The following is a 23,271-nucleotide window of genomic DNA, read 5'->3' as shown; positions in this document are numbered from 1 at the left end:
CTCCAGGGATTGGAGGAAATTGGGGGAAACAGCCTCAGGTTTAGGCCTTCCTGACAGATCCTTCAATTGTGGGCTTCTCAGGGCACCCTGGCTGCTCATTGGCAGTAAAGAGAAGCAGCTTCACAAGGAGCCTCTCCAAAGCTTCACAAATGTCCTGTTAGGAACGAAAAAGGTAAAAAAATTCCCAGTGATTAAACAAATATGTCCGTGTGGATAAGAAGCACTTTGTCAATACTGCCTTTTTCCAGACTTCCCCCCAATATTCTCAGACTAAGTTTAGTCTGCCTTAGAACTCCTGGTGGCCTCCCATCTATTAGTCTGGTCCTATTTCAATCAAGGGGGGGAAGGGGTGGAATCAGCCAAGTCTAGCTAGTTGCTGCCATCTGCTGTGACCTGAAATTCCCCTTCCCCTTCCAAGCATGGAGATAATCTTTTGGGAAGGATAAGCCTATTGTCACATTTATACAGACAGGGTGGTGCGGCCAGAGGCAAATAGCATTTCATATTTATTCAAAGAAATGAAGGCTGGCTTGATAAACTTCCGCAAATAAGACTTTCACATCAGAAAATTCTCTTGCATGAAAAAATTCCGGAATAACTTTCTGACATCATAGGAAAAAAGTAAGTAACTTATGCATGAAACCACAAAAAGGGCATTTAGGATTCAAAGAGAAGGTGATTCTTTATGGTAAATAGAGTATAAAAGCATACTACATTTGCCACAAAGATAGTGCGGAAGAAAGATGACTAAATGGAGCCTCTAGTTCCAGGAGCAATCGACCACTTGGTACTGCAGTGTGGGTACTACTGCTCTCATGCCCTGCCTTGGTGACAGCGTTCCAAAGGCATTTGAATGTCAGAAAGAAAAGAAAATGTGAGACCATTTTGCAAGGTTTTCCACATGATCTTAACCCATAGCTTGTTCAATTATGCAAAACACAAGGAAACCCCCCTGTGCCAACTGTGTCTCCAGAAGGAACCAACTTAAAAATGTACCGAGAAGTTGAGTTTTCAAATAAACCAGCTTGGGAATCAACGACTTAAGGGAAGCACAAATAACCCCAATGCAAAGACTTTAATCAGCAAACAGCACGCCAGAGCAATGATATATTTAAATATTATTTATCTTAGGCAAGAGCCTTTGTAATTATCCCACTAAATGCAGGGTTACAGTCCTTATATTTTTACATTGGTGACAACTTCATTGACCTGTGGCAACTGGTGTAAACTTAAAGAATATTCAAGTGGTGAATCTGTCCCACTAACTTTAGGTCAACCCCTATTCTATGGAGGCAATTACAAAACCACTACTTCCTGAACAAAATTTGAGTAATCAGGTTTCATTCAGGAAACTCTGCAGATTAGGAAAACCCACAGGCAAAACACGTATTTGACTATAAGAAGGCAGGAAAAATGCCTATAATGTCTCTATATCACATTATCTGCTCTGTTCATTGAAAGGCAGGATATAAACTAATTAAATAAATAATCAATCAGACCTAGTTACAACATAGAAAGACAATATGCATCCAAATTGCACTGGTGAACAGGAACTGTAAAGATTGTATTTTTCTTTCGAGGCATATAAACAGACTTTGCTCTCCTATTTTTATGGAAAGCGACAATCAAAACAGCCAAGATCTTTCACTGACTAATTGTTTCCCTTCTGGTTGAATAACGAGTTCAATAATTGCTTAAATTGATATACATTATCAGATGACCAAAACTTCAGTCTAATAGTTGCTAGAGTTTCATTTGTTCAGGATTCAGAAGGGTGAAAGAGATTACAACAAAAACTTTATTGCTAAATAAAAGGCCATCTTATACAGTGCATGGGTTTTTTTTAAACTGTCTATACAATACTGAGAAGCCAATTTAAAACAATGTTTTCTAAGAAGGCTAATTAGAGTTGATTAATTTGCTGCAGCCTTCCCCGGCCTGGTGTTCTCCAGATGGGTTGGACTTCAATATCCATCATTCACAGCCAATGTGGACACTGAGCATGCTGGCTGACAATTAAAGATGTTGAAGTCCAAAACATCTGGAGGTCATCAGATGGGGGAAGGCTGTCCTATTGCTTTGGTTAATTAAGACTTCCAGTCTTACAAATGGAAATCAGAATAATAAGCACCATTCACGGTGATGAAGACGCTGCGTTGCATTCTGAAGGATTATGATCAGTGTCCTCTTAATGCTAATGAATAAAGACATAGATCCTCATGCCAGAGTAAAATTAAAATCATTCCCAAAGTCTGCAAGGCATTATCTTTTTCCCAAAAGTACTTGCTATTATTTAACATTATTGATGGCATGCCAATTAGTATACTTTTAATTTACAAATTCTATGGATGTGAATCCCATCTTTCCTGTAAAATAGGACTAGGTACTGATTATCATCTCTTCTACACCTGCCAATCAAATGCAGCTAATCTCTCTTAGTAGCCTGGTGGTGGTGGGGAGGTTCTTGCCTCAGAATATTTCCTAAATGAAAACAGATAATGCCTCCCCCCCTCCCCCCCACAAGAAATGATCTATGCATGGAATTCATCAAGCCATCATCATGCATATAGGCAGGCTGATAACGCAGGTGAATTGCCCCCCGCTTTAATAAAGTGACAAATTCAGATGTGGAGGGAGCCTCTACTGGTAATAATTATTAACATTTTCAGTCACACCCTTTTTATAAGTATTTGGCTATATAGTCCAAAAGGCCATGTACTGGTAATAATTATTAACATTTTCAGTCACATCCTTTTTATAAGTATTTAGCTCTTTAGTCCAAAAGGCCATTAGGGTTTTGTCTTTTTGCTGTTCTCACTGCAGCAGACGAATATAGCTAGACCCCTGCCCCGGAAATTCTAATTATCATGCCTAATCTCAGTCTTATGGCACCAGAGATAGATCAGTCTTCCTTGTGTGCAGCCAAGAGGGCCCTTGAAGGTGCGTAACTGCCTACATTACACCCACAACTTTTAATGCACATCCAAATGTTCTAACACAGGGGTGTCAAACCCGATTTCACTGAGGGCCGCATCAGGGTTGTGTTTGATCTCGGGGAGCAGGGTGGGCATGGCCAGGGTAGGTGTGGCCAACTTGACATCACTCTGTGTCAGGGGCACCTGTGGTGGCCTAGGTGCTCTGCCAGGAAAAATGGGCTCCTGATCCCCGTTTTCTGCTGGGACGGCCTCCTGCAACCCTCCAAGCTCCGTTTTCCGTGGCAGAGGGTTGCAGGAGGCTGTCCCAGCAGAAAACGGGGATCGGGAGCCTGTTTTTGCTGGCAAAGGCACCACGGGCCAGTCCTTCGCTGTTTCCAGAGCAGCCCCATGGGCCAAATCTAAGCACCCCATGGGCTGGATCCAGCCCGCAGGCCTTGAGTTTGACAGCCCTGCTCTAACGCATCCAGTTTGAAATGTTGGCATAACCTGACCTTTGCAATCCATAATGAGGCATGAAGTAAGGAATCCATCAAATTCAAAGTTGCTCCATCTCTTCCCAGATGGACTGAATCTGGGATCATCAATTGTGCTAGACTTGGAGCTATATCCACCATGTCTTTGTGGTTGTCAATGCAGAAGAAATCATAACTATGCAGACGATTAATCTGGAGCCAACATGTAGATCTCCCCTATTATTTTTCAGTCACCCACTCTATTCACAGCTGCACTTCTGGTGCTTTCATTTCTACTAAAATCAGTGGAATCAGTTGTGTTTATTTTATTTTAATGAGCCCTCAATATAAGTCCTTAAGTCTGAATCTAAACCATTGATTTTTACAGCTACACGTTTTTTTCCTACCTTGATATATTTTGTATTAAAAGACAAATATTAAGGTAAAGAGAAACATTAGCTGAACACCAAATATTACATTTATTTTTAACTGTTTTCCTTGGGTGCCACACTGAATTTCTTCGGAATCTTCTCAGACCAAACAACTAAGCATCTTCTGAAACTTAATGGACTCTTATTGCCTAATGCTTTCTCCAGAAAAATATAGGGCAAATTTGAATATACTCTCTCTGACCTGAAAGTATACTTAAAGAATGCTCTGTAAAAGATGGAAGTCCATGGCAGACAAGTCAACATGAAAGGATTAATCTAACAGCTATTTTCCGGAATGGTGGAAAGCTAAACCATTGCTTTTTTTAAAAAAAAAGCATAAAAATTAAGTATCATGTTGGTAATCTAAAATACTGGCCCAGTCTGTAACAAAATTAAAGGCTGGGGCTGAGGACCAAGATTATTCCAGAAGTCCTGTCTTGTCCAATCCAGTGTTCTCCATATATGTTAGATTAAAACACTCATCATCGATCTGGGAGTTATGGATCATGGAACTAATACATGCAAACGTCAGAGGACAAAATTTTTGTGGTCCCTTCCCACTGCACAATTATTGGATTCTAGAGTCATGTGAAAGTCACCAACTGCACAAGGCTGAAGTAGGCATATATTTGTTGTTGGATGTTGTATAAGTACAGTATTTCAACTTCATAAACAAGATTTTATTCATACACATCACTTCGCAAACAAGATTTTATTAATAAAGTTTGAGATTGCAATGCAGACCACTTTTACTGAAAATAAGAAGTCCAACTTATATGAAATAAACAGTATTAAAGCTCAATTATAGCAAAAAAGATTAATTTTATACTTATTAAGTGCTTTACTTGCTTCTTTGTTTTAAATATTTCTATTAAATTCCAAAAGTGGCCATTTATGTGAAAAAGGTCATATCATTCTTTCTTCCTTCCATAAAGTCTATAGTTTACGTTGCAGAAAATAAACTAAGGCGCTCCAAGTATTACTCATCAGATTAACAAAATAAAAGCCATGTTTACTTTCAATGCATCATAACATGCTGGCACTGAAATCTTCTTTAACAAGGGATTAAGTCTACCTTCAGTAAGTTTTGGTTAAACTTTTAATCAATTGTTTGACTTTCATTTGACACTAAAATCAGTTTTTAACATTTTGACCTATTTTTTCCAGAGAAATAGGCCTATTTATTTGAGAAATAAATCCACCAAAAATTAATAGCAGCTTATTTTTTTTCAGTGCAAATGTATTTATCTCATAAAAAATAGGCAGGGGAACAGTATAATGTGTATATCCCTTAACGTATATCAAGATAATTGGTATGTTTTTAAAAAATCAGCCTATTTTTTGAATCTGAAACCATGACGGGTGCCCCCTTCCAGGGAGGAAATACAAGTCAGCACTCTAGTATATGAGCAAATCTCTTGAAGTCCTACTTTGCCTTGCCCAGAACTCATAGGTAGTTTCAATGGCTTCATCATGTTGGACATTTCAGGAAAAGAGGTTTAAGAAAACAGCTAGGCATCTTAATGTCATCATAATTCTAAAAACCACCATTGCATCTTGCAATGGAATACAAATACATAACCACAGCAAGTAAGATGTCCGTGGATATGGTAAAAAAAAAATAAAGTTGATGGCTTCAATGGTTCTATCAAAGCTTCATCTGTTTATTTCTTTCTTTTTGATTACCTTTTGTGAAACAAACAAGACATACACAGGAGGTCCTAAGGACACTTTGAAATCTTGTGAAATGGCTAGTGAATATTGAGAATGGAATGGAATGGAATAGAATGCAGAATAGGAAAGAGGGATAAGATAGGATAGGATAGAATAGGCCAGACGTTGAAGGTATTTTAGCCTAACCCCCTGCTAAGGCAGGAAACCCTATACCATTTCAGACAAATGGTTATCCAATCTCTTCTTAAGAACTTCGAGTGTTGGGGCATTCACAACTTCTGAAGGCAAGTTGTTCCGCTGATTAATTGGTCTGATCATCAAGAGATTTCTCCTTAGTTCTAAGTTGCTTCTCTCCTTGATTAGTTTCCACCCATTGCTTCTTGTCCTGCCTTCGGGTGCTTTGGAGAATACAGTAGATTGATTCCATCTTCTTTGTGGCAGCCCCTGAGATATTGGAACACTGCTATCATGTCACCCCAGTCCTTCTTTTTATCATACTAGACATACCCAATTCAAGCAACCATTCTTCATGTGTTTTAGCCTCCAGTCCCCTAATCATCTTCGTTGTTCTTCTCTGCACTCTTTCTAGTCTCCACATCTTTTTTACATCATGGTGACCAAAACTGGATGCAGTATTCCAAGTGTGGCCTTACCAAGGCATTATAAAGTGGTATGAACACTTCACATGATCTTGATTCTATCCCTCTGATTATGCAGTCTAGAATTGTGTTGGCTTTTTTGGCAGTTTTATTTCTACAAGTCTCCATGGAGACACACTAGGGACTGTCAAAATTATTAATAGACATATGAAACGGGACTTAAAAGTATCATCCTGTATATGTTTCCCCCAAAATATGCATTACTGTGTTTGTTCAGGATGTTTCCTTATGAAAGCTTGCTTATATAGGATTGTAGCATCAACATATTCAGTAGACCTATTCTTTCACCTCAGACTTCAGGTAGCCATTTGTTAGAAGAGAAGCTTCCCTCAGCCCAGAGGTAAACGAATAGTTTCAACCAATCATCAAACAGAAGAAAATGAAGGTACACCAAGCTACAGACCAGTATGACATGACTACCTTAAGAGCCTACAGAGCAGATCGTAAGGAAATCTATAAGCATTTACAAAAAAATGTGAAAATTACCAGAAGTCAGCATGGGTTTGTCAGCGAGGAATCTTGCCATCTAATCTAATCTTCTGAAGGGGCAACTTCAGTGATAAATTGTGGGAATCTTATAGACATTCACAGAAATACTATTTCATGTAAAGTAATGAAATTGATCAGGAGAATAGAAATGGAGCCATCTGAAGAACAACCAAAGGAGCTTAAACATGTTTAGCCTTGAAAAAAAGACAACTGAAAGAGACAGAATAGCATTATTCAACTACCTGATACAATATCACATAGAAACAACCCAGGGCCTGTTCTCTTTTATTTCAATTTACAAGGCACTGTGTATTTAAGTATATATACTATTTTACAAGAAAACACAGTCCAACTGAATAATACCAGCACCCCATCCAAATCCCAACATTAACAGCAGACCCGTGGAAGAACCTATTACCAAGAGAGGTAGTGAATTCCCTTTTACTGAATATACCAAAGGAGAATATCAGGAGACATCTGTATGGATGGTTTAATCTGTATTGCTGCCCCGAGTAGGCATTTGGGTCAATCAGTCTAAACAGGCTTTTCAATAATTCCCTGAATGTGTCAAGTGAAGTCCTGTGCTGGTCTCCAAATTGTCAGGTCTGGAAAAGCAGCTGCTTGTCTGGACTAAGACCTGACAAAGAAATGACTGGTCACATGGGCCTGTCACAGCACCCCTGGGCCAAAAACTGGTGAACCTCTGGGCCAAAGAACCAAGGAGCTACCCCATCTCTGGTTTGATCAACCCAACCCTGGGTTTCCCAATTCGAGAAACACGTCCTTTCAGCAGTCCCCTCCCAGCTGTAGATCTCAGAACAGCTTCACTTTCATGGTAGAGCAACTTGGAACTTACCAGCTGGAGGCGCAGAGATCTGACCTTCTCCAGAATCAAATCTTTGGTGCTCTTTGAGTTTGGTTGTTTGCTTCCAGATGTTTCCAGACCATGTAATGTCTTCCATGCTAGAGGGGCTTGCTGTCTGTTAATGAAACATTGCAAGCAAACAACCATGCTCAGAGAGCACCAAAAACTGCACAGTTCAACCGTGAGCTATATAACATATACTCTTTTCTATTGGCCTCTTCCAAGGGTCATTGCAAGGATTTACCAGTAGTCCAACTGTGTTATTCCTTCACCAATAAAATGACATTGGCAGCTTTGGCCCAACAATAGCAAGCATCACCCTTAATTATGTGCGGATAGTCCTCCTTTTGCCTAGATATTTGGTTCTGGGTTGATTCTGAAAGCCAGTCAAGTTGGGCATGCATCCCTGTTGGGCAAACAGGGAAAGCAACCTTGCCAGCAACATTCAAGTCCTGTCACTTCCTGTCAATGGGCAAGGACCACAAACATGCAGGGATGACTCTTGCGCATTTCTTCTGATTTTGACCCCTAACAAATTGACCCCAGGTAAACTGTAGCTTTGGAACACATCACCTGGAAAGAAAGCCCCGTCAGCTGAGGAAGTTATCCCCAGATGACTGCTACCTAGGCCTACCTGGGAGTAGAAACAGAGATAGAGTTCCCACAATGCACATAGTGACTAACTGAATTAAATCACATTTGATTGGGACAAGATATTGAACTATAAACTAACCATCATGTCACAAAGTTAAACAACCACAGTTTAGCTCAGGGGTCTCCAACCTTGGCAACTTTAAGACCAGTGGACTTCAACACCCAGCTTTGCTGGCTGAGGAACTCTGGGAGTTGAAGTCCACAGGCCTTAATGTTGCCAAGGTTGGAGAGCCCTGGTTTAGCCAACACGTTGTGCAAACCCATCAAATGACACGATTCTGAGCAAACTGCACTACATACCCAGATTAGAGCCAGGACCAAACAATCTGGTTAAACTCTTGCTCCTTTGCGGAAACGGGTTTAAAATACAAGCCTGATAAAAGACATCTGAAAAACCAGAGACTTGCTAAAGCCTACATTGCGTTCAGCAATGTAGGGTTGCTGCACCAAAATAATAATAATAATAATAATGGCAGAAGGGGGAGAATGGGGAAGCGCAACTGATAAAATCCCATTACAGAACAGTCTGCGGAGGGGATGGGACCCTTTTAGTTTTACTGGCTGCATTAATACAATACGCTTAACACGATCTCCGGATTTTCCGGATCCACACGACTTCCCAGCCACGGCCACACGGGACCTCTGTCAATGCAAAGAGTAACTAAACCGACGTGTTGAAGGACGTTAAGCTCTTTGCGTAAGCCCAACCGGGAGGAGGGGTCCTGTTTGGAGCTCACCCAGAGCCAGAATAGATCAACGGAGGAGGCTCTGGTTTCAATTCTCCCCTCCCCAGATACAAACACGCGTCTTTTAGCCGGGCAAGTTGGCTTAGTGTGGCGCTCCTCCTCAAAAGCAAGTTCCTTCAGACAGACCCCCCCCCCCGGAAGCAAGCGCGCTCCCCACCCTCCTCTTTCCACGTCCCCACGCCCCCGCCCCCGGCCCCGCCAGGACGTGCAACCCCCTCCGTCCTCCTCCCAGGCAGTCGCCCCCTTACCTGGCTGTACTTGGTCTCGTGCTCCAGGGAGCCCTTGTCCAGCCCGTTCACCGCAACGTGCTGGCCCGTGAAGCCGCTTCTGCTCAGGCTGCTCCACTCTTCCACCTTGGGGCTGTGATAGGGCGAGCTGTCGCTCACTGCGGGCAAACACACGACAAAGCGGAGTGAGGGGCGCGGCTTTCCTCTCTCGCCCTAGTCGCTCCGAAGCGAGCCTTCTCCCTGGAGCCAAACCAGGGGAAACCTTAAGCGCGGAGGACGGGAGACCTGGCTTGCCCTGGGGAGCTTTCCCGAGGGAGGGGCCCTGACAGCCAGCCCTGCCTGCCTTGCCTTGGAGGTCAATGCCTTTCTAAGCCGAGCCTTTAGCCTGCCAGCTTCGACGTCCGGCTTCTCTCGGGATCCCGCTTGCTTGATCCTTGGGATCAATAAGATGTTCGGTGCCTTCAGAAAGTATTCAGAAACACACACACACACACCCTTCACTTTTGTTAGTTTTGCCATGCTGCTGCCTGATTCTACAGTTGTGGAAATTCATTTCTTGGTCTCATTAAACCACACTCAGTAACCCCCCCCCCAAGTAAAAAAACGGAAGTTAAGAAACGTCCGTAAATTAATTAAAAAGGAAAAAAAAACCTGAAATGTCACATTCAGGCCCTTTGCAACAACCCTTGAAATTTAGTTCCGGTGCCTCCCCTTCCTCTTGATTGTTGCGGACATGTTTCCACACCTTGCTCAGAGTTGACCTGTAGTAAATTAAATTGATCGGACACGATTTGGAAAAGCACACACCTCTCTGTAGAAGGGCTCACAGCTGACTGATGCCTACTGTAGCGGAAGATATGAGAGTGAGGTCTAAGGAACTGCCTGCAGAGCTCAGAGGCAGGGTTATAGCAAGGCACAAATCTTGGAATGGCTACCATAAAATTTCCGCTGTTACTGAAGGTTCCTAAAAGCACCGCGTCCTCCATCATTCTTAAATGGAAGAGGTTTGGCACAACCAGGACTCTTTGAAGAGCTGATCAGCCTGTCAAATTGAGCAATTGGGGGGGAGAAGAGGCTTAGTAAGAGAGGTGACCAGGAACCCGAGGGTCACTCTGAGCGAATTCCAGAATCCTGTGTGGAGATGGGACAGAGACCCAGAAGAACAACCATTCATTGCAGCCCTCCACCAATCTGGCCTTTATGGCAGAGTGGCTAGACTAAAGCCTCTGGTCAGGGCAAAATACATGAAAACCTCCTTGGAGGTTTTTTTTGCGGGGGGAAGCACCTGAAAGACACTCATACTGTGAGGAACAAAATTCTCTGGTCTGATGAAACCAAGATTGAACAGTTTGGCCTCAATTCTAAACATTATGTCTGGAGGAAACCAGGCACCCCTCATCATCGGCCCAATATCACCCCAACAGTGAAGTATGGTGGTGGCAGCATCATGTTTTTGAGGGGTGGGGTGTTTTTCAGCAGCAGAGACTGGGAAGACTGGTCAGGGGGGTGGGAAAGCTGACAAGAGCAAAGCACAGTGATATCCTCAGTGAAAACCTGTCCCATAGCGCTCATGACCTCAGACTGGGCCAAAAAGTTCACTTTCCAACATGACAAGCACGCAGCCAACACAGCACAGGAGTTCTTTAGGGACAACTCTGTGAATGTCCTACTAGAGCCCTGACTTGAACCCTACTGAACATCTCTGGAGGGAGCTGGTGGCAGCTGAGCTTGAGAGGATTTGCACAGAAAAATAGCAGGAAATCACCCCAATCCAGGTGGGCGAAGCTTGTCCCATCATCCCCCAAAAGACTCAAGCCTGTAATCGTTGCCAAAGGGAAGGGTCTGAATACTTATGCCAAAATGATATTTCAGGGTTTTTTTTCCTCTTTAATAAATGTACAGACATTTCTAAAATTATGTTTTCACTTTGTCGTTATGGGGTACTGAGAGTAGATTAATGAGAAGAATGGATTTCAACAACTGTAGAATCAGGCTGAAGCATAATAAAATTGACGAAAGTGAAAGGGCCCTGGATATTTTCTGGATGCACTGCAGTTCCGAGGCCATCTCCTTCGAACCAGGTTTGCAGCACTGAAAAAATCCTGGTGGGAAAAGGAGACTCCGAGGTGGCCAAGGACACTTTTCAACGGGTGGATTAGACGAGAGAGGGGAGGGAGGGAGGGAGGGAGAGAGAGAGAGAGAGAGAGAGAGAGAGAGAGAGAGAGAGAGAGAAAGAAAAGAAAGAAAGAAAGAAAGAAAGAAAGAAAGAAAGAAAGAAAGAAAGAAAGAAAGAAAGAAAGAAAGAAAGAAAGAAAGAAAGAAAGAAAGAAAGAAAGAAAGAAAGAAAACTTTAGTTCTCCTTCGGAACTCTACTCCTCCCGCCTGAACTTTTGTCCACTATGAAACTAATTTTGCTTGAGGCTGCTGTCTAAATGAAATAATGTGTCGAGGATCAGAGTTTTGGAGAGTCACGAATAACTCAATAGTTTCGATTGGGTCTGTAACCCCATTCACACGTGCAACCGGACTCTCATGCTTGCTTTGAAGTAAACCGTTGCGGTTCAACAAAAGACACTTCCAGAGAATCCGGCCATTTCCTCACTGGTGATTTATAGCGGCACTCCACGCTGTCTCCATTACTGTTAGATCAAAAGAGCGACTGATTGAGCCCTTCGTAAGTCTTCAAAAAATCACTAGTGGGAAATGACTTTCCAGGAACTGGAGGACTGAATCACTGAAGAAGAAGAAAAAAAAACCCTTTTCGTCAAAAGTGAATCCTACTAATTTCAGCGAAACTTAAACCTATTTAAGTAAGATTATAGCTTCGGTGGGATTTGTTTCATTACAGTAGTGGTTTTGGAAGTGACCTTAGGTACCTCGGATCTCAAGTGGGTTACAACTACAGCTGGGATATCCTTAAGTAAATCGATTTTACTGAACTTTAAAATTATAAAGCGCTGATTCCACTCATTTTTTTTTAAAAAAAGAAACCCGAATATAGGTACAAATAGCGCACAAAGAAAATAATAGCAGGTAATTCTGAAGTCTGAGGGCAGCTGGTTGACTGAGATATCCCTAAAGCGACTTGAAGTAGACAGGCAAAGGTTGCTGCTTGCGGTGACCAGCCATAAAAACGTCCCTCCTTCCGCAGATGAAACGAAAAGGGGTTACGGCCTGCGTGAGAGAGAAAAGGAGAGGCATTCTGAACAGAAGCGCCCCCTTTGAGTTTCAATCAGTCCTTGAACCCGAACTACATCCCTTCCGAAAGGGAATATTTTGTGCTGGGAAGAGGGGGTGCTGAGGGTCAATCAAAGAAAATCTCAAGACAATCCCGCCGGCCGCCAGCCTGCACGCCCTCCCCGCGTCGTCGTCGTCGTCCCCCCCCCCCAAAAAACCCCTAAAACGGACAGACTCCGAGGGTGGGATTCTGTGCTCTCATTAACGCCCGCGAAGCCCAGTTTCAGAGCTTTGGGCTTCATCCTTCTCACCCCAGGACTCGGGGTAATTCATCCCATAAGCCAGGTCCATAAGGCCGCTTCCAGCAGGTCTCCTACTTAGAGGTTTCAATTCCAAACTCCCCCCCCCCCATACAAATTCTTCATTTTTCCGCTTTATCCTTTGAAACCCAAGGAAGCTTTAAAAACGCGCTAATGCTCCCGGATGGGAATTTGATCGTGGCTGGGTTTTTCGTTTTTTTTGTTTTTGTTTTAAATGACTTGCATGTTCTTAAATGTAGGCATGTTTTAAAACAATTAAAATCTCCAGTCGCTTAGCTTTGGGTACGTGCAGTGGGAGTGGGAGGCGTGTAGTTTTTCATTAGTTTGGTGGGGAAGCTAGGCTGGCCTGCTTTTTCTCGTCTCTCCAAAAAATTCAGGTGAATTGAATTCTTGCCCCGAGAAGCTAAATTTGATTCAGTTTAATGTCTAAATACCACCCATTGGCCACCTGGGCTTAATCACCTAACTGCTCTCTGTATATATGTACAATTCCCATTTCCTTCAATGGAAGGGACAGGAAGTTATTTTCCCCTAATATAGCATATCCGCCTGCCACCTATGGGGCGTTTTTTTTAAAAAAAAATTCTTTTTTTGCAAGGCCTCCAAAGCTACCAGGAGGATCAAGGAGAGTTGGGGAAATTGTTCAAGTATTCCTCCGCAGGAATCCACCATATTTCTGCCGGCATTCCTGCCCTGAATTTTCAGAAAAGTTGGGGGGGGTGATTTTCCCCAAAGCACCTGAACACAGGACAAGAAGTAGCTGAAGGAAACTTATCATGGAGAAATTCAGAACTAAAACTAAGAAGGAATTTCCTGATCAGAACAATTAATCAGTGTAACTTGCCTTCAGAAGTTGTGGATGTTCCATCACTAGAAGTTTTTAAGAAGAGACTGGACAAGAGACTTTGCCTAGAGGTTGTACTAGGTTAGACAATCTTGCAAGGCCCTTCCAACTCTGCAATTCTGTTCTTCTCCAAATACCTCTAATAAAAGCAGTTGGAGGGGAATATCCCTGAAAAACGTATCTCCTTTACACCCTTACAGAGACTGTGGTTTCATGCCTGGCTTGGCTTTTTCCAGTTCAGTTCAAGTGAGTTTAGGAGGTCACCTGGCATAGGCGGAGGGAAATTTTAGTCTATGGAGTAGTTGAATTTATAACATGCAAAGGAAGACGGAAGCCTACAGAGACTTTCAAACAACTGGAGCCTAATCACGTTATGCACTGAAATTAAATTTATTGCGGATAATCCTAAAAAAGCTCAAAGAGAAGAGCTGGCCTGCCGCCTGCTGCGCACTTTCCAGCATCTCTGTTTCTTTCCCACAGTTCCCACTTACTTCCTCCTAGCACGAAAAGAGGAAAAGGCGACAGGATTAAAATACTACCCAACGCGGGTTGAAACTGGCCTCCTCTTCTCGTGCTGCCAACAACCAGCGGGCAGTTCTTCTGACTAGTGCCACCATTATTTCTCAAATAAAAGAATGTTTTTAAAAATAAAAATATTCTTGAGGGCGGGAGAAGTAGAAATGCAGCAGGAAAGACGTCTCTCTTTGAAGCCATTCCCGGAATTGACTCTTGTTCTGAAACTCTCTCTCTCTGACCTGCAACGTGTGCGTGCAAACGCAGGCTGTTCACACACGCACGGATGCACGCTGACACGGACATACAGCTACTACCGCAGGGTGATCTATCTTCCAAAGGCACTGCTCTCTTTCACGAATAGGACGGGAGATTCCGTTGAAACCAATGGGCTGCGTCCCAAGCAGGAGCCAGCAGCGGCTGTAAGGCGGGAGAGGAAGGAAGGTCCTCCGAGTTTCAGGCGATCCAGGATGACCCTTCACCCGGCGGGATCCAGAAGGCTACGCAGCCCAAGGGCAGTGGGACTTAACCACCTCTGCGAAGCCTGGACTGGGTGGTCGGAGCTGTAGGCAGCCGGGAGGGAGAAGCCTTTTTGAGAGGCCCAGAACAGACGGTTCAAGCCGAGATCGGAAGGCCTGCCAGGCAAACGCCAACCAACTCTTGAGGCTCGGGCAGCCAGCCGCGTTTTCCGTCGGTTCGCGGCCGAGTGGTGTGGCAGGCCCAGGCCGGAGCCTGCCTGGGAAGAGCCGTCTCTGGCGACTACCCTTCCCCACGAATAGGGCTTCCTTTCGGTGGCAGCAAGGTCAACTTAACCAATAAATCAAAGCCGATCAGCCTCGGGTCAAGCTTCGCGCAGCAGAGGCGGGAGACGTGGCGGGGGGAGAGCCGAGCTCGGAGACAGACCCAATGCATCTCCCCCCCAACACACACACACCGTTCGCGGGCCTCCTACCCAGAGAGGTGGCCTCGACCCAGTGCGGGGGGGTGGTTAATGAACACGGAAATCAGGCCAGCTCGCGCTGCTTCTCCGGCCGCCCGCATTGCCCCCCCCCCGCCTCCCGTGCGCCCTCTGTGCACAACGATCCCAGCAGATGTTCCCGCCACGCCGCCGGACCAAGAGGCAGGGGACGCTTGCGAGCAGCGCCCTGGGAAAGGGAATTGTGCAGCCCGAGACATTTTTATGCGATACTCAGTCAAAAAGGATTTGGAAACGGAGGCTTCTTCCATTGGCAATAATAAAGCATGTGCGTTGCAAACTTTGAAAGTTGTTTGTGTGAGCACACACCACTACTGTGTTTCTCGCCCAAACGTGGGGTCTGTGTGTCTGTGTGTATGTGTTGCAAGCCAGCATTTAATGTAAGTGGACAACTGTATTTATCTCGCCCGCTTTCACATTTTCTGAAATTTAAGTGGGTTCGGATCTCTGGAATTGCACAGTCGAGGCCTTAACACGAGTATCCATCCATGCCTATATTGCAGGGCACTCTCCGCTCCGGCCAACCCCGCTAAGCCTTCCTAACTGCCCGTCTGGAATTCCGCAGCAAAGTCGGGAGAGGCGGGCGGGCCTCGGAAAGGGGCTTAAACGCAAGTTAAACATAGGCAGTTTCAGTTTTCTGGACCACCGCTTCGGAGCACAACAAAGTGAAGCAGGAGAACGAAAGCAATTAGGTGACATTTGAACTTCCTGTCTGAGCAAATTTGCCCTGATTGCGAGAACTCGAGAAAGACTTGCCTGCAATTCCGAGGAAGTGCCTTTGCCACAGAAGCTCTGACTTGAGAGCAAATATCAAGGACAAAAGCCTGGCAGAGAAAAAAGTAAATATACCCGAACAGGGATTATGTGTGTTTCTGTTGCTTAGGTATGCTGATCTCTTCTGGTAGCCAAAAGAATTTGGCCATGAAAAGGTTAGCTTGTTTGTTCCTCTCTGTAATAAATTGTGTGGTTATTTGATATGTACATGTTTATTGTATGTGTGTGTGTACCTACATGCATGCACACACACGTATGCCTTGGAAAGGCACCCTTTCACTTAAGAGACCTCTCTAATTCACAAACACAATAAAACTGATAAGTGTTTTAAAAAGCGATGGGATTCTTTAATGTTTTAACAGGTTGTTATATAATTTGACATCATTACTAGTTACTTCTCTTTTTCATACCTATAAGAACATAGTAACACAGGAAGTTATTCTTTTCCCAACTCATTCAGCAATTATCTTTTTAGCCATACTTAGATGCGGTAGCCAGTATATGAGGTACTTGCAAACTAATCCAGAAATGAGATGCATCAGCAACACTGTTTACACAGATGTTAAAGCCAGTCAAGATCAACACAACCGATTCACAGAAAGTGTGCCAAGTATTGGAACTTGCCTTTTGAGTTGAGTTGATTTTATTTCAAAATGTGGATAAGTGCAGGTAAATAAATCTGAAAGCTTCTTGGGCATGTCTCTGTGGGCTCATGTAACTTTGCTGCTTTGATTTTAGTTAGCTCAGTTAAATTGGAGAAGTGTGCTTATACCTTCCCTAGATTTGCGTGTGCATGTTGTGTGCTTATGTATATGTAATAAATGTGCAAGGACATTTTCCCTCCCATCTTTAATAAATGCTTCTGTCTCAGCACAGTGATGTGTTCATCTTCTAGAGACTTACAAGAGCTTCACTATAAACAACAGTGCTCCCCAAACTGATAATATCCACATGGTCTAAATATTGCCAACATCTTGGTTAGTGCCATCATATAAACAAAGTCATTTTTTTTTTATCATATCTGCTTCCAAAATAATGGGTTACCATGAAAATGTTTTATTGGAAGAAAATATTGTATTTCTTTTCCGTTTCATTTATATCTCCTTTAAAATTAAATGTAAAGCTTCTCAGAGAGAAACCTATTTGGGAACAGATTGTTGTTCAATTATGAAATTCCACAGGGCTCTCAGTCCCAGATAAGAAAGCATGCGCAAATAAAGCCCTGACCACCAGAAAGTTCAGCCAAACATCTTTACTAAAACACATCAAATGCATAAAACTTGAGACACGTTGTCACATATTGGGGATCCATGGCTGTTAGCCTCGATGGCAAATGTGACTGTGTTTGAAGGCCATCTGCTGGGCTTCCTTGAGCAGCTGGTTGGCCAGTGTGAGAGCACACTCACTGCTGGGGTTTGATCCAAAGGGACTCTGCTTATATTCTTAGGATCCCTTTAAAAGGGGAAGGCCCTGCAGCTAAGTGAAAAATACCACTAGTTCAAAGAGAGACGAAATTTATTTAGAACCAAGTTCCACCTAGGCCAGAGGTCTCCAAACTCGGCAACTTTAAGACTTGTGGACTGCAACTCCCAGAATTCTGGGAGTTGGAATCCACCAGTCTTAAAGTTGCTAAGTTTGGGGACCCCGACCTAGGCCATTACCGCCTAAATGATTTATATAGCATTTATAGTATCTTCCAACACTGTTCATGAAGACAGACTTTATATTAGCACAACAGCTGGGTATATATAGCTATACAATGCTATAACTCGGGGCTTCCTTCAAAGCCCATTAGTTAAAGACCGGGGAAGGAAGGTTATTGACGATCTTCAACAAAAGCAAATTCGTGTCCTTTTCTGAATCTCTACCCCTTAATGAAAATACACTAGACATTTTCTGAAGCTACAGAAGTGGCTAGTCAGCAAAGGGGCCACCAGGAACCCATTTCCCCCGCCCCTCTTCCAGCCCACCCAACAGACCGCATAGACCCTCTGCAAGGGGTGGGCTTCTTACGGTTTGGTTGTCCAATCCTGTCCCTGGCTGGAAGTCTGATCGTCTTACCTTGATCTGTGATGGACCTAATTCCCAAGATGTCAGTGACGGAATGAGAGGAGGGCCAGGTCCGAGGCATATGGACGGCGCTGTGGATCGGTGGCACGCCAGGGGGGGTAGGCACCTTGGCACCTGCTGCAGCGATGGGGCTGGGATAAGAGTAGATGTGATTGTAAGGCAGGGCCGGCTGCGGAGCTGCCTGGTGCTGCTTGTAAGGCTCGTAGTGATTCTGCTGAGAAAGGTTTCCAATCTTGTTGCGCAGAATCCGGCTAATGGAACTGACCGAAGGGACGTTGTACTTGTCGCACACGCCGTCGGCCAGCAGCCGGTCCCGGATCTCCCAAGCAAAAATGCCCGGATCCCTTTGTTTGTAAGTCCGGATGTGCTTGACTACCGTTGGCGTGGTGACCCGCGGCTTGCTACCTCCGATGGCCCCGGGTAAGATGGAGCCGGTCTCATTGTAGCGCGCCAAGATCTTGCTGACGCAGCCGTGGGAGACGCGCAGCTGCCGGCTGATGTCGCACGGTCGGATGCCCAGTTGAGCTAGTTCCACAATCCGAAGCCGGATGGCGTTGGGCAAAGGGCGGCCGTTGACGAAGACCCCGCCAAGCTGGTTGACCTCTCCGAAGGCTGGCTCTGCAAACAAAGAGAAGCAGCGGCACGTTGGAAGAGGCGGCCGGACTCTGGCGAGGCTGAGCTGGACGCAACCACCCGGGAACAAGGGCAAGGAAGGGAGGGACATCGGGCTTGGCTTCAAACGCTCGCGGCGCGTCTCCTTCCCAGGGAAGGCTGGGCTGCTCGCCGCTGCCTGGGAAGCCAGTTCGGCCGAGATCCGCGGCCTTTTGATTCCTAGTAAGGGCGCACCTAGCTAAGAGCTGCCCGCCTTAAGGAGTTTCGTCCTTGCAGGCTTCTTAGTCGGCCCTTGAATAGACCGAGCGACTTCCTCCCTGAGCGCAACCGGCAAGGCGCAGGAGGTTTCGGACAGCAGCCACTGGCGGTAGTATCCCTACCGACCTCTTGCCCAGCCTCGTAGGGCCCCGAGTCCCCCCCACATTGCCCGCATTCGAGAGGAAGCCACTCCAGACAGTTCATCCGGAGTCACTCGCGGGATGATTGGGGGGGGGGGGGAGGCGTCCCTTGGAAAGCAGTCCAGTTAAAAACGAAGCGGATTGCTTCGTCAACGCCGTTGGGGCGCCCAGCTTCCTTCTCCTCTGGAGGTGGCGCGTTGACTCGCTTTTCTAGCTGGGCTAGAAAAGCCGAGTGCCTGTAACAGGCAGCCGGGAGAGTTAAATAACACCGCAGAGAAGTGGGAAGCGGCCCCCGATCTCCCCCGCCGCCCCCTCGTCAGCCAGGAAAGCTTTCCCAGCCGAAATACAAACAACTTTCAGGGAGAAGGGGGGAGAGGGAGAGAGGAGAGAGAGAGACCGGGGTTCCAGAAGCCTGGGGTCGATCAGATGCCCTCCCCTCCCCGCCCCAATACTTTGGGCTCTCTTTCTCCAGCACTGGCGCTTCTGAGACTGCCGTCACTGTCGCCGTTGCTTCTCCAACGCCTCGTCCCCAACCAGAGTCGGAGCCACAAGCCAAACCAGCCGGGCGCCCGTGGGAGTTTTGAGCCACCGGATTGCCCTCCCGCGCCCGTCTTAACACCCCCACCCACCCACCCCGAGCCTCCGATGCTTCTGCAGCCACACTTACCCATGGTTTGACTCCGGACGCCGAGCAGGGTGAGGGAGCAGGAGATCCCCGGAGGAAACTCGGCGTGGGATGGGTCTTGCCCGGCTCGCCGGGATCGGCTCCGGAGAAGGCCCCGGCTCGCTCGGGTTCCTACCGCGGGAAAAGGCGAGAATGTCAAGAAAAAGGACCCCAAGGAAGGCACTTTTCCGAGGCAGGAGACTGAAGTCCCGCATTTCAATCTCGCAGCAACGTGGGCTGGGCTGGGTCGGTTGGGGCGTCTCAGGCTATCACTCACCAAAGACACGCCCCTTGGAAGGTGGACCTAAAAGGAAACGCACCCCCCGGATTGGTAGGCAAGAGTGACAGACAGTCTCGCCCTGGAAGGGGCTTCCGTTCGCTTTTTGCAGGCAAGCTGGATCAGCACCTGGGTTCCATATGCAACGGCAGCGCACCAGAGATGGGAAAGCTGAGTAGCGGGAAGCCATAAAGTCAGAGGAAATCTAATAGCAGAACGTGGAAAATGTATTAACAGGTTGAATAACCGCTGAAAGCGGTTTTATTTTCATTAAAGGGACTCACCTTCGTTCTGCTTTCAGCGCCAGTAGTTAGGCGTCGAATTAAACTTTCAGGAAGACACACTGACCCTGGGCGAGGGGTGGTTTCGTTCCTCATTTTAGAAACAGAAATAATATTTCCAGGGAAATCATATTTTCCCATTTTAGAAAAGCTTCTTTTTGTATTTCTCCCCCCAAAAAACACTGCTCTATTTCCGCCTGGCATTATTTATCGCTAGTATAGCAGCAGCAACTGTAAAAAAAAAAAAAAAGAAGAAGAAGGCAAGAGATCTAGACCCAAAAGAACGCTAGCAGAGAAGCCGGTGTTGATGGAAACCAGTCGAGTTTAGGATGCCAGAAATCGGACACCTCGATTGTTCATCCACAAATAAAGTTGATCACGCAAATGTGTGTCAACTTTTGCAACACAAGCAAGGCCACAAACAAGCGCGCTTTTCCTGCCCCACGAAAGACGGGACGATGAATGTAAATGGATTTTAATGGAATGGCTTCTTGTTTGCGTCATTCGGACCGCAGCCGATGAAAACCTTTAGAAGAAATCAACCTCGCCCAAAGAACACAATGGCACTTTACTAGGGGTGGGGGTGGGGGTTGCGTGGGGGGGGTCTCTTACGCACTCGTAGCTCCGGGGGTATTGTGCATGATCCAAGAACGAGGCGTCTTGTCCACTTGTAACGATCTCCTCTTAAGATGGGCCTGGGTTGCAACGTCCCACCCACCCAGCATGAAAACCTAAACAGGGTAGTAAAAGCTTCTTTGCCTTTTAAACTTTTGAGCTCAGCTATGGGATCTTTGCGAAGTTAGATGTGGGTCGGGATAGCGCGCAGGGTATTGGCACTTGCACAGACACATCCCCGCTCGGACATGTTTTCTGGACTTTCCAAGTTAAGGAGAGAACCGATCCGCCACCAGATCCTTTAGCCGCTTTTTCGTCAAAGAACGTGCTTAAGAGCCGGGTGGCTAGTATCGTCTGAAACATTAGGTCGAAGCGTGAACGGCCGAGGACTAAAAAAACTCCCATCAAGAAAAGTGAAAGGGTGGGGGGCAATTCCCATCAAGGCCGCTTTCCAAGTGTAAGGCTCCTTTGGGGGACAAAACTGCTGCCACAAAGCGACCCTGCGCTACCCCGATGGTTTTAGGATTGGGAGAGTAGCCAGCGCTTGAAATCGGCATGCGACGCGCTTAACGGGAATGATTGGGGTCCCTAAAAATGAAGGGACCTCGCTTTGGGAGGAATTAAAACGGGGGGGGGGATCTCTGCCTGCAGGGGAGAGAAACTGATTCAAAACTCAGGCTGGGAATATTGCATAAGAGCCAATGGGGAATGCCAAAGTTGCGCTCAGAAACGAGGGTTGAGACGGCTTACAGACTAGCGCTCCTATTCCAATCGGAGCGATTTACTTCGTGCTCAGAAAATAGAACTGTACAAAACGCAATCCCACTTTTAAACAGGTCCAAGGACCTTATAAGATAATTGCAATGGGCCCCGGGATTTGGGGTTTGGGGAGTGGAAATGTAACAAAGCGATTTGCTTTTGAAGCAGCAACAAGGGTTTTTTTTTTATGAAGGAGTTAACCTTGTTATCTGGCAATTACATCGCTTGGGAAATTCCTTCCGATTGGGAAAGGACAATTATCTCATTGCGAAGTTTCTGGGTAACGCACTAAATTATGCTGTCTTGAACATCGATTGAATATTGCCATTTAACAGCAAAACCCGAGTCAACACCTAATACCAGAGTCCGCTCTACAACCAGCCACGTGGGGAGCGGGTGGGAGAGTGGTTTCCGTCTTCTTCATTCTTTCAATCCATCAAGTGGAAGTAAGTCCGCCGGGGACTCAAGACTCAAAAAAAAAAAAAGCCTTTGAAAAATGATTTAATTCTAATTAATAGATTTAGAATCAAATCGAGGAAGGTTGGTTCAGCCAGGGTCGGGTGACGCCCGGCGCCCTTCAGCATAAATTTGGCAGCTGCTTGTCCTGTTGAGAACCGCTGAAACACCTTGAAATTCTCACGTTTCGCCTGAACCGGTTGTGTCAGAGGGGCCGAGCCCCCCCCCTTCCCCCCCCCGTAGCACTCCCACTCAAGTCGGCCAGGGGTGAAGCTCTTTGACCTTGGCGCTCGTGAGGTCCGGCTGGCGCTGTCGACCTTGATCCCTTTCCTCCCGGATAAACGCTCCGGAGCTTCTGGTCAAGACCCCCCGATTTTCTCACCACCGGACCCCCCCCCCTTTCTTCTCTCGCACTCTTTCGGACTCTTTTGGGGGAGTTAAGAACTGGAGAGGCTTTACCAATGGGACTGGGATGGGTGGAGGGGATGCTGGGGTCTTAATCATTCTCAGCCGCTCCTGTTCATCTTTTCGACGAATTTAGGTCGCTGGATTACCAGCGATTCCTTTCAAGTTCAGGCGGCAGGCCCACAAGAGCAAGCTCCGTCCAACCCCCTTGGCCTGGGTTATAACTTCGGCTAGGATTGAGGTCTGCGCACCGACAGCGAATCTTTGCAATTCATTCTGTTTTAAAAGCCCAAATTGTTTAGATTTGAAACTGACACCAAAAATAACTCTCCAGAAACTTCAGCCGTCTGGTAGAATACCAGTCTTGGGCGATGCGGTCCTGGGTAGGTCAGAAGACAAGGGATTTCTGGGAACCTGAACATCCCACGAGACTCGACTTTTACTTTCAGTCCTGTCCCACTTTAGATCCTGATCTCTTTAGATCCTGATTCCCAGCCAACCCGGGTTCTCGCCGTGCCTCCAGCATCTTTGAGACTATTGTCGGGTCGGAGCTTACTTTTTTGGGGGAGGGGGAAGTGGGGGGGGGCTCCGCTCCGCCTCTGGCTCCTTTCCCTTCCAACTTGCAGCTCCCTCTCCTCTCTTCCCCCCGCAGCTCCACCTCCCCGTCTCTGCCTCTGATTCTCGGGCCTTTTTTTTCTTCTTCTCAATGTGTGTTCCTGATGTGATTCTGTCGGAAAAGCTCGTTTACTCTGCTCAGGTCCCCAGTGGTTGAAGGATAATGTTTATCAGGGTTGAACGTGCTCAAGTTGTTTCCACTGAACTGCTGAGTGGAGGCTGAAATAACAAAGGTCACATCCACAGTCAGTCGGGGCGAGGGGAGCCGAGACCAACGGGGCGCGCGCTGGGGGGGGGGGGGTGGAGAGAGACGTTGTAATAAACAACAGCCTGTCGATCGCGCTGACCTGCCTGGCAAAAAGATTAATTTCAGGTACAGAAT

General features: G+C 46.1%; 1 protein-coding gene across 1 annotated transcript in view; it reads right to left on the bottom strand.

The window, feature by feature from the left end:
• PAX9 (paired box 9) overlaps nt 1-19,712 on the bottom strand; it is a 41,755-nt gene extending 22,043 nt beyond the window's left edge. The window contains exons 1-3 of the mRNA XM_026711245.2: nt 19,485-19,712; nt 17,799-18,425; nt 9,155-9,291 (exon numbers count right to left, since the gene is read on the bottom strand). Of these exons, the coding sequence (XP_026567030.1) occupies nt 9,155-9,291; nt 17,799-18,425; nt 19,485-19,488 (768 nt within the window). The 5' untranslated portion in view covers nt 19,489-19,712. The remainder of the gene's footprint in view (nt 1-9,154; nt 9,292-17,798; nt 18,426-19,484) is intronic.
• Between the last annotated feature and the right edge of the window lie 3,559 nt (nt 19,713-23,271).

Source organism: Pseudonaja textilis, chromosome 1, assembly GCF_049901715.1.
Source record: "Pseudonaja textilis isolate UNSWEBS1 chromosome 1, rPseTex1.2, whole genome shotgun sequence".
In the NCBI taxonomy this organism is placed as follows: Eukaryota; Metazoa; Chordata; class Lepidosauria; order Squamata; family Elapidae; genus Pseudonaja; species Pseudonaja textilis.
The sequence above is the reverse complement of the archived record's forward strand: the minus strand, read 5'-3'. Positions and strand labels throughout refer to the sequence as shown.